Raw genomic sequence first — 13475 nt, 5'->3', positions numbered from 1 at the left:
TCATTTGCTTGTTCACTGTATCTATACTCATGAGTAGCATTCTTACACCAATCTATCATAGACTTATAGCAGCAAAATAAACAAAATTTGACAAATAATGGAATATATGGATTTTACTTATTCTACATACCCATGGTGGCTTGGCAAGAATCTTGGTTAAAGAGTTAAAATATAGTATTAAGGGTGTGGTTAAATTACTTGTAGAATTTTCTAAGTTCTAGAATTGGACTAATATATAGACGTTACTTGGTTTTATTAACATCAACAAGTATAAATTTTGTGTCATATGAACCAATAAAATACCCTGAGGGAATTTTTTTATTTATTATTATTATCACTTTTAAAGCTAGTATGGCAAATTCTCACCCTCCCTTCTACCCTATCTTTAGAGGATTTAATCTAGCCGGCGTCGAACCTCCATTTCCATCTTCTAGTAAGACGGGATGATATCATTCGAGCAAATAGTCGATGGTGCCTATGCAGGTTGATGTCGGGCTTCAATCAACTAGGAGCCTATAATATTTTTAATTATCATGATGTTACTATGTTTACTCGAAAAATTTCTCGGAACGAATATGAACTCAACTTTCTTGGTGCTAAACCCAGCATGCAGTGCTTTGATAAGGGCCCAAATACTTATTTCATCCCAACAACTAAGAAAAACTATAAGTTGAGAAGATTTTGAGGGAAGACAAAGTATTTGCCAATTTATAAGGCTTTATCTATTTTTGTTTAACACATACCATCAAACTCTACTTTTTTTTCCTTTTTTTTTTCAAAACAAATTAATAGCAAATATTTATTTAACAAAAAATATAATTATGAGTTATTAAACAGTAGTATGATATACTAAAAAAATTGTAAGGTGAAAAAAAAATAAGTCACACAATTTTGCCGAAAAAATAGATGTTCAACCAAATATAAGTCGCTCTAAAGTGGCTACTTTTTCATCATCAACCAAATATGCCAAAATTATTTTTAAATATTATATTTTCAAAAATTAGGTTTTTAAAAAATATTTTAATGAGATTTTTTTTTTTTTTTTTCTGTATGCTGAGAGACCTAGCAGCTAATCCCTATTTTGGATCATTGAGATCTGGTTTTTGTTGTTATATTATTATATTTTGAACCATTAATGGACCAATTCAAGGACCATTGGATTATCACATTATGATCGGTCAGGATCCAACGGGGCAAAGAGAAAAGTCGGTGGCGCTTTGCCTCCAAGTCTGAAATCAAAGGCTGTCGGAGTGCGAGCGTTTGTCCACACGCCCGATGACGCGGTCAAGCCATATTAAATAAAAATCTGGGAATAGAGCTAAGTTACGTAACTTAACTCTGTTCCCAAATTATAACGCGTGATTGCGCACTAAAATCTTACCATCAAATCGGTCATCATCACACCAACCGCCCAAATTTCCACGCAAAACGGGCGGCCATTGCAAATCGGGGCCACGTTAAGTTATCCAATACCCGTGTCGTAACAAACCGATAGACGCCGCGGCGACCAAATGACCTGCCCACCCTCGCCACCAAAAACGTATTAGTTAAAGCACCGGCCCGCTGCCGGCCTCCGCCACGCCCGTCGCAACCTCCGCTGCCGGCCTCCGCCACGCCCGTCGCAACCTCGTCTGCCGGAGAATTCCAGATCCGATCCCCGGCGCAATGGGTAAGCCTTCTCTCCTCCCTCTCCTCATCCTTTTCTCCCTGATCTCGTCGTCCATGGCGGAGATCAAAACACTAAAAATCACCGCCGACACCCGTTCCATCATCCTCTTCGAGAAGTTTGGCTTCACCCCCAGGGGTTTCGTCACCATCACTGTATCCGACGTATCCTTCACCTCCTCCCTCGCCTCCCCTGATCCCTTGCTTTTTGGCTTCTTCCTCCTCTCCGACGAGAGCCTTATCCAGGCCACCTACGAATCCCAGCAGCGGCAGCAGCAGCAGCAAAACCCTAACCCTAACCCTAATTCCAACCCCAAATGCGTCCTCTCCAGCCCCTACGTCCGCCCTCTCTTCAAATTCAACGAGCTCGCCGGCCCCAACCACAATTTCTACAACAGTTCCTTCCCCATAACCCATCCCGATGAGTACAGCCTCTTCTTCGCCAACTGCAACCCCGAGTCCCAGGTTTCCATGGCCGTCCGTACCGAGATGTACAACGCTCGCCCCGATGGCTCCCGCGACTACCTCTCGGTCGGCCAGTCCCGGGTCCCCACCCTCTACTTCTTCTTCGCCCTCGCCTACGTCGCGTTCCTCGCCGTCTGGATCTACTTCTGTCTCGTCAAGAACCGCCTCTCCTCCCACGGGATCCACCACCTCATGGCCGGCCTCCTCCTCACCAAAGCCCTCAACCTCCTCTTCGCCGCCGAGGACCAGCACTACGTCCGCGTCTCGGGCACCCCCCACGGATGGGATGTCCTCTTCTACCTCTTCCAGTTCCTTAGAGGTGTCCTCTTGTTCACCGTCATCGTCCTTATTGGCACCGGTTGGTCCTTCCTCAAACCCTTCCTCCAGGAGAAGGAGAAGAAGGTCCTCATGGTCGTGATCCCGCTCCAGGTGATCGCTAACATTGCTTCGATTGTCATTGGCGAGACTGGGCCCTTCATCCAGGACTGGGTCACCTGGAACCAGGTCTTCCTCCTCATCGACATCATCTGCTGCTGCGCCGTGCTCTTCCCGATCGTCTGGTCGATCCGCTCTCTCCGTGAGACCTCCAAGACTGATGGGAAGGCCGCCAGAAATCTTGCCAAGCTCACTCTTTTCCGGCAGTTCTACCTTGTTGTCATCGGGTACCTGTACTTCACGAGGATCGTCGTGTATGCACTCAAGACGATCGCGTCATACAAGTACCGGTGGGTGAGCGTGGCGGCAGAGGAGACCGCTAGCCTTGCTTTCTATATCTTTATGTTTTATATGTTTAGGCCGGTGGAAAGGAACCAGTACTTTGTGCTCGATGATGAAGAGGAAGAGGCAGCACAGGCAGCGCTCCGGGAGGAAGAGTTCGAGCTCTGAATGTCAGGAGGATTGAAGACTTATGATCAAGTAGACTGCTGGGTGTGCTGTTCTGCTCGCGTTTTACTACTGTTCTTCACTCTTACCATAGGACGGGTTTACATTAGTTTCTATATACTCTCTGGAATTTTGTTTTCTCTCTTGAATGTAGCTGTTGGAATACGTGAACGGAATTCAGCTTGTGAAGTCCAGGATCAGAAAGTGTCATACTTGCCTTCATTATATTTATTTTCATTTTTTGATGCTTCTTTTGATGCTTTACTTGGTGCTTCTCTCTGTGGAATTCTGTTTGCTGTCTGTGCTGTAGCTGCTGGAAGTTGGGAGGCATTCAGCTTGCCGATTCTTAGTTCAGAAGGTGTTTCACTCGATTTTTTTAGTGTCAGTTTTGATTTTGATTGTTGCTTTATTTTCATTTTGTGTGCAATCTAGTTATGGCAGCTACTTGCTTTTCAGGCTATAAAATATCTTTGAATAATGTAAGCTAAAAATGTCTGCCGATGATCCATCCCATACAGTTTTTATATAGATCAATATAGATAACATGTTTCTGATCTCTTTTTCTTAAAGCTGAATTGATATCAATAAATTCTGTTAAATGTGATGTCTAATGTCTTCTAAAAATAGTCACAGTAAGAAAACATTTTCTTAGGAATTATATTCTTGACAACAACTCTCTTGTTTTCTTAGAAGATTGTAAGGCTGCTGGAGTATTATGCTTTTGAACTTTGAGACCTACCACTGACTAAGGGCCATTGCATATAATCAATATTTCTCCAATAACTTTGCATCAGGAGAAGTTTTGAACATTTTAGACCTGGTAAATAGGATTAATTCTTTGATACTAAAAGGGCATATTATATTTATACTGTATAGAAACAGAATGATATTCTTTTTCCAGGAGCTGCTTTGGGGTGTTGGATTGAATTAATCTAATCTAATCTGTTCCTGTGATGGTTTCCATGAGCCTTATCACTTTCTTTTTCCATGACCAAGCTCTTGACAGTCCAATTGGATGGATTTTCATCCCGATCATCGGACTTACCAGTCATTGATTGAGTTGATGTTTCTGAGACGTTCAGTCTGTATCTCTTTAACATGAATAAAACTTCCATGTTTCTAGATGTTTATCCATATACATCTCTCTCATGCACTTCTATGTGCCTAATCCCTCTTCCCATGCACTCCTATTGCATATTATCCCTGCTTTATTCCATAGACAATCTATATATTATCTGGACTGGATCAATGTAGTCCAATTGCAGGTCGTGTAATAAAGTGGTGGATCTTTTAGTTCCTTATCACTGTGGAGGGACAATCAGACTATTTTGGGGACCTAGAGTTGAAAAGCAGTACTCATCATGGAATTGGTCAAAAACATGGAATTATCTTTATGATTCATTCAATTATATCTCGTTCAAACAATTAAATAGATTCCCAGATTCTGGATGTCTTGTTTCCAGCATTATCAATATTAGATCTATGAGTAGATAGCAGGGTGGTGGTCCTGATTGACATCATGGCCTACGGGATTAAGGGTTTGGGCTCATTTCTATTTCGATGTTAACAACATAATGAAAGATAGGCACCTCAGAAGTCTGTGATCTTTGGGCAATGTCCACCCAAACAACATGAATAGGCTGTAATTCTGAGCTTCAAAAAATGATAGAAATACTCTGAATGTGTTGCTTATGTTTCTTGTTATTATATGACTATAATCAGTACATGCTTCATGCTTTCTCTATTAATGCATATGGTGGGGTACCCAATGGAGTATTCTTTGATAACTGTTCTTTCTGCTATATGGTTAGGCTTAGCATGCAATGAGATAGAGTTTAGTAGCTTGCACCTTTTACAACTCTCTTTGTAATGTTGTGTGTGCGCGAGAGGGAGAGTCATTCTTTTGAACTATATAGATATTAAAAATGTTTTTTCTTTCAATATTTGAGCATTGATTTGTAGATCTTATCCCTGATACTACATGTGAAATCCAATAATCAGTTTTTTTACTTCTCTTAGTTTATCACAAAATCTACTTTGGACTAAATGCATTTAGAGATTTGAACTATGTGATGTGGTATTGCTGCTTGCCATAACATAATTGACATATGGCTGCTCCAAAACACTATCTTCTAGATCTGCCTTGCCTCTTATTTTGTAATTAGGTTCGACAGGATTGTCCATCATTCATGCACATCAACACCATTGCAATTTGGACTACATGCACAAATATGTTTGGTGAAATGCCTCAACTGGAGAAGTTTGATGCATCTGTTATAGTCAAATAGTCTACTCCCAGTGGTTTGTGGATGTGACTATAGTGCTTAGCACAAAAGCGACGCTTACTGGGAATATTTGGGTTAAAGAACCTATAAGGTTGTAGACCAAGCATCCAAAGACCATCATGACACGTGCACAGCCATTGAACTTTTCTTTCAATTGGTGATTTGATTGAAATTGCATCTGTAGACAACAGTGATAAAAGGGGCTTCCGCACTTCTTTTTTTTTTTTTGAGGAAAGGCTTCTGTGCTTTTTGAAGAAAGCATTTTATTCCCCTTTTAGAGATTAAGAGCTTTCATAGCTTTTGTTGCACTTATTGGTTTTCATAGTCCTCTACGCCATTTGCTACCAAACTCTGCAATATGTGACACTTATGATTCGTGGTTTGAGTTTGCACTTTAATGATCTGTGACATGGACTATATAATTTTGTTCTATTTGTTTATTAACTTGTGGGAGATCTTAAAAAATTTAATACTTAGAACTGCTCCATGTTGTGAGTACAAGAAGCAGCTTTCAGTTCATTGCAAAAGCTAAATTAGTGGAAAAATCATGAATAAAACTTTATCATCAAAAAAAATAAATTGATTTGATGGAACCACATCATTAATTTTTTTTTATTGAAACTGCTTGGTTAATCCAGATTAGCAAAAACTGGTTTAAGTCATAACAATTGGCAAATGTAGTTTTATCCAAATTGTTGGTACACAGCTTGAAGGTTATGGAATAATCTTGTAAGTTGTAACCTAGAAATATTAGGAATTCTATTTTAGTAGGAACTATTTAATCTGCCCCAGTTTGATAATTAGGTAAGGAAAGTGGCATAGAAGAGATCTGGAAGATGAAACCTACAATAGGTGGAGGTCTGAGATAACTTTGAAGAGATATATCCCGTTCTTGTTGTTATGTTGTTTAAATATGTTGAAATTCATTCTTGTGTCTTTTATCACCAAGCACAGCATTTGATGTGGAAAAAAAATTGATGAGATTTGATTGGGAAAAGAATTGCACAGATACTTCAGCTACTGGGTGAAACTGACATATTTGCACTTTCACTAAATGTACTTTTTTTTGCCTCCAGAGATCTGATAACCGATAACAATGGGTGTCATGTTAACTCTAATCGATTTTAGAGGATGTAATAGTAATTCATGACACAAGAAGATGGTTGAGTGATAGTGGAAGCAGAAAAGTAAAAAAAAGGAGGAAAGCCATTGCAAGAGTCTCCAGTTGGAATGAATGGTCAAGATATGCTCCTGATTGTTTTTGCTGGATTAAAAGAGAAAAAAAAGGAAATCAATGGAGCTGATAACAGAGCACAATTAGTATGATTTAACCATTAGTTGGTATACTTGGTTTGATGGATTTGACTTCTTTTCATTATGTTGTCAACTGCTCAGAAATTGTGGATGTTTAAAAATCATTCATTTGCTTTATTTATTCACCAACCATCTCCAGCAGCATTTGCTGTGGCAGTGCAGAAAGATTGAAGGATAGCTCCTAAATGGAAAAGTTGATCAAATCTGCACCCTACTTCTGCTATAATCTGACATAATTGTTGTATGTGTTTTCATGTATGATTAAAACTTTAGTTTTTTGTTTAATTTTTTATTTTCCTATAGGAAAAGGCCCATAGGCAAGGGACTACAGAATGGGAGATAGCCCTCCTGCAAATTCCCCAAATCCCCCAAGCCCTGGTGTAGGTGGGATTTGAACCCAGGTCTGTTGTACAATCATCTAGGGACTTAACCAGCAAAATAAGCTGGGACTTTCTGGAGTAAATTTAAAGTGATGTAAGATGCTTTTCCACTTTCTTATAAAACTATCAACAACTATTTTTTATGTAGTTAATATCAAATAGCAACTCTATGCATATTATTGTGTGTACATGTTGGACCTGTCTTTAATTCTTAGATATATTGTACATTACATTTATATATTTTGACCTCTGCTAAATTTATTCTCTCTGTTTCTAGTGGTAGCCTATAGTTTATTTATTTATTTATTTTGGGATGTCTAATGTTTCATCACGATTGATAGTGGCCAAAACCAGCAATAAGCTATTTCCTGTCAACACATGCCACATCATTTTGAAGTAGGAAGTAATCAAATATTCTCTAGCTTACAGGCAAATCGGTTTCAATTAGCAAAATTGCTATTCTTTCACGACGAATCTAGCAATCTTAGTAGAGATTCTATCATCCTGTTTCTATCTTTTGGGAATGCCATGACCTTTGAAACAGATGTTGCTGGAGAAGATTGCAAAATTTTTTCAGGATCTTTATATGATTGAAAGCAAATTAGAGTGGTTTTGGTGATGGCATTATAAGGATTTGCAAATTTATTGAAAGAAAGATTTGGGAAAAGTAATGTAAAATTGTGCTTGGTAAAAATGAATCATGTGATAAGGTAAGAAAAGGTCTTTTAGTTTCTGCTGGTGATAGGTGTTAGCTTAATATTCATCCATGTTCTTTCTGTCATTTCTCATTGCTCTTTCCTGCATTCCCAGAAGACTTGACCCTGTCTAGGGATCAACAGCTAAGTATTCAGAAGGGCTCCTTGTGTAGGCGGGATAAGGTTTGTTATTCTAATACAGGTGCCTGATTAGCTTTAACTCTATTAAAGCCTTGCTTCCCTTGATTTGTTGGTGTTGAGCAGGCTGTTACAATTGAATCTAGTTAGTGCTCAACGTAGGTTAGCCTCCATCTATGAATTTGCACCTGGATTGTAACTGGGATCAGATTAGAGATGATCATGTCTTGACTTGGGATGAACTGTTCCTCTGGATCATCAACTATTCAATTAGTTTTATCTGTTTAGTGGAGTCAGGATAGTGTCATATTCATTAGACCATGATGGAGTAGAACCATATCTCAGAATCTAGGCCTTGAACTGAAATATACTGTTCCATAATAGGTGATCTGTGGCAAATATGTGTCTGAAGGACCTGCTGCTAGAACCAGCAAAAGTTTGCAGTACCAAATTGGGAGCTCATTTGCTTGCTCACACATCTACCTTTTTTTTTTTTTTTTTTTTTTTTTTTCTGAATGCTATCTCCTTCCTGCATACTCGTAGTTGTAACAGGACAATAAGTTCTGGTGCCATACATTTGCATTCTTCTTGTAACAGCACCTGGTTAGTCTCCAACAGAAATTGGGGTTAAGGAAAACCCATGTTATAAATTTTACATACCAATCCGAGTTTGGCGAATAAACTTGACTCTCTGGTTGATCCGAGGTCCATATTGTGGTTCAATTTAGACACTGCAAAGTTGTCATGCCCAGTCTGAGGGGGGCCCACAGGCCCAGTCTGAGGGGGGCCCACGAGCGCAGTTGGCCCCTGGTCTGGGGGCCCAGGTCGAGCGAGACCCGCAGGCCCAGAGTGAGCTGCTCTCGGACCCCGGGGCATCAGTAGGCCCTTTCCAATACTGTCCACCTTGTCAGGGGCTGGTCTCAGAGCGGGATACCCCCCTACCAGTAGGTCAGACCCTCCTCATGCGGGACGTGCTGGGAGAGCTGCGATCCTGGGACGAACACGAGGGCCCTGGGAGAGGCCCAGATGGGGTGTTCCGATTTGGCTCTCCGACCCCAGCCTTGGGTATGGAGGCTGCCCTCGGTGGGCCCGAGGTTGGCGGGCACCCTGGGCCGTGTCTGCAGGGTGCGATAGGGGTGCCATTCGGAGGGGCCCGTGAGGGACCCATGGACGTTGGTGACAGTGGCGACTACCACCGGGTCATAGCTACGGCTGGTAGTGCAGAGGGGGATCACCTAGCTGTCGTGCGACTCATCAGGGCGGCAGTCATGCGCGACGCATCAGGTGTATGCGTTGAGGTAGAGCAGCAGGACGACTTAGGCCGCCAGTCTGAGGTAGCTCCCGAGGCCCGGGGGGAGGATGAGTCTGTGGCCGACCACGCGGTTGTGACCCATGAAGGTTCTAGCTTGGAATTGTAGGGGGGCGGCCAAGCCGGCCTTCATGTCTTCCTTTAAGCGGCTAGCACAGATCCACTGTCCAGATATCTGTTTTCTTTGCGAGACACGGTTATCTGGCGATGGGCTTGGTAGACTGAGGCGGCGCCTGGGGAGGGACTGGGAGACCTATGCAGTCGATTCCCAGGGGCTGTCTGGTGGCCTTTTGGTCCTGTGGAGGCGAGGGGTGGCGACGATTGATGTCTTCCACAACTGCTCTCAACAGGTAGTCATGGTAGTATCGGAACCCTGTGGTGATCCGTGGGTGTTGTGTGGTGTGTACGCGAGCACGGATCACGGGGTTAGGAGAGCCCTCTGGCAGGAGATCACTGACCTGGCCGCCCAGGGTATCCCGACGATGTTAGTTGGTGACTTCAATTGCATCCAGAGTGCTAGTGACAAGAGGGGAGGTGCAGCATTCACGGATAGAGTCGATAGGAGGGAGTTTCGCGACTTTGTAGTGCGGAACGGACTGGTGGACCTAGGCTTCTCGGGACCGCGGTTTACCTGGTGTAACAATCAATCTGGCAGTGCTAGGGTTTGGGAGCGGTTAGATAGGGCCTTTGCGTCCCCAGACTGGATCCTTCGATTCCCTACTAGCCGAGTGAGTCATTTACCCCGGATTGCATCGGACCACTGTCCCTTGCTGATCTCCACCTCATCGGGACCTTGCCATCATAGCCCCTTCCGTTTTGAGAAGATTTGGCTATCGTACCCTCAGTCTTGGGACATTATTCGCGATGCGTGGCGTGTCCCGGTGCGGGGGAATACGATGCAACGAGTCTCACGCAAACTCGAGATGACCAAACGTCGGCTTCGCCGCTGGAATCGCGAGGTAGTGGGCGATATTTTTCGAAGATTGGATGGGGTGGAGACTGCGATTATTGAACTGCAGAGGAGAGAAGACCTAGGAGGTGAACTCCCGGAGGGGGACATGACCGACCTTCGGGGGCTTCTAGCGACTCACCACTCCTTACTACGACAGCATGAGATATTCTGGCGACAGAAGTCTCGGGTCCAGTGGGTACGCGAGGGTGATCGCAACACTAGGTTTTTCCATCGGACGACGGTTATCCGGAGACAGCGGAGCATGATCCACTCATTGCGTAATGGGTCTGGACACCGGGTGGAGGGTGAGCTTGCCGTCAGACAGGTCTTACTTGATTTTTTCCGCACTAGATGGACGGAAGATGGAGGCCCTGATGATGGCGACCACCCTCTGAGGGTTGATGTGGGTATTGATGATGACGAGAACACGACCTTGGTTCGGCCGGTGTCGGCACAGGAGGTGCAGGACGCAGTCTGGGCTCTGGCGGCAGATAAGGCTCCGGGACCCGATGGGTTCCCCCCGTTCTTTTTTCGAAGATATTGGGGCATCATTCGGGGAGCAGTGGTTGAGGCTGTGCAGTGTTTCTTTACTCAGGCAGCCATGCCTGAGGACTGGAAGGCCACATTCATTACGCTCATCCCGAAGCGCCAGGAGGCGGTAGAGCCGGGTCACTTCAGGCCCATTAGTTTGTGCACTACCTTGTATAAGGTTGTGGCAAGGATTATGGTAGGCAGGATGAAGCCCCTACTGTCGGGCATCATCAGCCAAGAGCAGGGGGCCTTTGTAGCGGGGAGGAACATCTCCCAAAATGTTATGTTGGCCCAAGAGATGATGTGGGACCTTCAGCGAGCACCGAAGCGGCGTAGCTTGATGGCAATCAAGCTGGATATGGAGAGAGCGTATGACAGGATCAGGTGGAGTTTTCTTCGGAGAGCACTGGAGGCCTATGGCTTCCATAGGCGATGGATCGGATGGGTCCTAGGGTGTGTCCAGGGGCCAAAGTTCTCTATCTTGGTCAATGGCACACCGTCAGCTTTCTTCGAGTCCACCATGGGGTTGCGGCAGGGATGTCCCTTATCCCCTTACTTATTCATTATTTGTTCTGACATCTTGTCCCGTGCTTTGCAGAGTGCGTGCACTCGCCAGGAGCTAGAGGCCTATGTTCCAGCTCCGGGGGCGGGACCCATCTCTCACTTACTCTTTGCTGACGATTGTCTTCTTTTGTCTAGGGCGCGGATCTCTGATGCACGGGTTCTTCGCAGGGTGCTGGCAGATTACTGTGCGGCGTCCGGCCAGAGAGTGAACTTCATGAAGTCAGCCATTCAGTTCAGCCCTAGCACGGAGAGCAGAGTCAGACAGGAGATCAGGCGGATTTTGCAGATACCAGAGCAGGAGGGGACACTGGTCTACTTGGGAGTCCCCATCACAGGCCGGAGACTACGGGTGGCACAGTGCTCGAGGTTGGTACAGCGGGTCGAGAGCAGGCTGGAGGGATGGCGGGCATCATCTCTATCCATGATGGGGCGACTGACACTAGTCAGATCGGTGTTAGGATCCATGCCGGTATACCTTATGGCCAACACTGTGATCCCAAAGACGACCCTGTTGAAGATTGAACGTCTCCTCAGGAGTTTCTTGTGGGGGTCTCATGGTGGGGGCCATGGGGTACATCTGGTGGCCTGGGAGCAGGTCTGTCTTCCTATCAGTGAGGGCGGTCTGGGAGTACAGTCCCTCTTGGAGAGGCGTGAGGCCCTTGTCGCTCGACACGCAGCCCGTTTTTTGTTGGAGCCACAGGGGCTCTGGAGCCGGGTGATGGCAGCCAGATATGGCCGAGGGGGCTCTGAGGTGGCACGGAGTGGCCGCCGAACCTCCTTTATGTGGCGGGAGATCGGGAGGTACTTGCCGACTGTGTTGGCTAACACCAGGTGGCTGATAGGCGATGGACGGAGCATCGATGTGATTTGTGATCCGTGGGTGGATACCCTTCCTTTGAGATACTGGCCGACGATGGTGGATACTGAGGCAGCTGAGGGGCACCGGGTATGCGACCTCCTAGCACCAGGGAGGATAGAGTGGGATGAGATCAGACTCCATCAGTTGTTCGGGGCACATCTTGCTGAGAGGATTCGCTCCCTCCCAGTACCAGGATGCGAGGGGCCAGACGTCCGGGTATGGGGCACCTCATGCAGGGCCAGTGTCAGGTTGGGTGATCTGTCACGAGTTATCCAGCAGGAGCATGAGCGGGGACCAGACTACACCTGGATATGGAGGTCCGGGCTCCACCCGAGGGCAGCTCTCTTTTTGTGGAAGGTGATGTGGGATCGCCTTCCGACGAGTGCAGTGCTGAGGAGGCGTGGTTTGGGGATCCCTGCGGAGTGCGGGGCTTGCGGCGTAGACGAGTCTGTGGACCATGTACTATTTCGGTGCACTTGGGCGAGGGCGACATGGCAGTGGACAGGTATCCCGGAGGTGGCGTGGCGGGAGAGGAGATTCTTCCTTCAGATGATACGACAGTGGCTGGCCAGTCCCGGGACACATCAGGAGGCCATCAGAGCGACTTGCACAGCCCATCAGATCTGGCTGGCAAGGAACGCTCGTATTTTCAGCGAGCGCAGGATGTCGCCGAGGTTTGTTGCGGAGTCTGCTCGTGCACTGGCGATGGAGCCCAGACTCACCATCCCTTCAGATATACCTTTGATAGCTCGGGACACCTGGGGTTCCTTCTCTGCTCAGGCAGCTCCTCGGACGGTGTTTTTCACCTGGGAGCCCCCACCCCCGAGTTTCCTTAAGGTCAACTTTGACGGGTCGGTGTTGGATGGAGGTACGCGAGGCGGGGCAGGCTTCGTTATACGGGACCCTCATTCCAGGGTAGTGGCAGCAGGCGGTTGCCAGTTGTTCGACATATCAGTTCCAGGGGCGGAGTTGCGAGCTACCTGGGCAGGTCTTCGCCACGCGCGGCAGGTGCTGCGGGCTAGCTCGATCATCCTGGAGGGCGATTCGGCTACAGTTATTGGGTGGATCCGGAAGGGAACGAGTGGTGAGAGCACAGACCATCCTCTGATCCGGGACATCGGGATGATGGTGAGGGATGGCGCGGCCTTTCAAGCCACGCATGTATTCAAAGAGGCCAACGGGGCGGCCGACTGGGTGGCTGCATACGCGGCCCACCACTCAGGATACGCCCTGTGGGCAGGAGAGAGGGAGCTGCCATTGGCACTTCGTGAGATTATGTATTTTGACTTTCTTGGATGTATTCGGACACGTGTTGTCTGAACAACCCGTCAAAGCAAAAAAAAAAAAAAAAAAAAAAAAAAAAATTGTCATGCCAAAAGTTGGTACAAATCCAACCTTGTAGGCGCCTTAGCTTCGGCGGCCCACTTGGATTCAGG

The 13475-nt window shown here is 46.0% G+C and overlaps 1 protein-coding gene across 1 annotated transcript; it reads left to right on the top strand.

Moving 5' to 3' along the window:
* Window positions 1-1665: 1665 nt before the first annotated feature.
* Window positions 1666-3263, top strand: LOC103702819 (protein CANDIDATE G PROTEIN-COUPLED RECEPTOR 7). The gene has a single exon (XM_008785391.6). The coding sequence runs from the start codon at window positions 1666-1668 to the stop codon at window positions 3013-3015; it is 1350 nt and encodes a 449-aa protein (XP_008783613.2). The 3' UTR covers window positions 3016-3263.
* Window positions 3264-13475: the final 10212 nt, after the last annotated feature.

The sequence above is a fragment of the Phoenix dactylifera genome, chromosome 8 (assembly GCF_051530095.1).
Source record: "Phoenix dactylifera cultivar Ajwa chromosome 8, Ajwa_hap1_PhDact_Kaust_v1.1, whole genome shotgun sequence".
Classification (NCBI taxonomy): Eukaryota; Viridiplantae; Streptophyta; class Magnoliopsida; order Arecales; family Arecaceae; genus Phoenix; species Phoenix dactylifera.
Note: the sequence above shows the minus strand (reverse complement) of the source record. Positions and strands in the feature narration are given on the sequence as shown.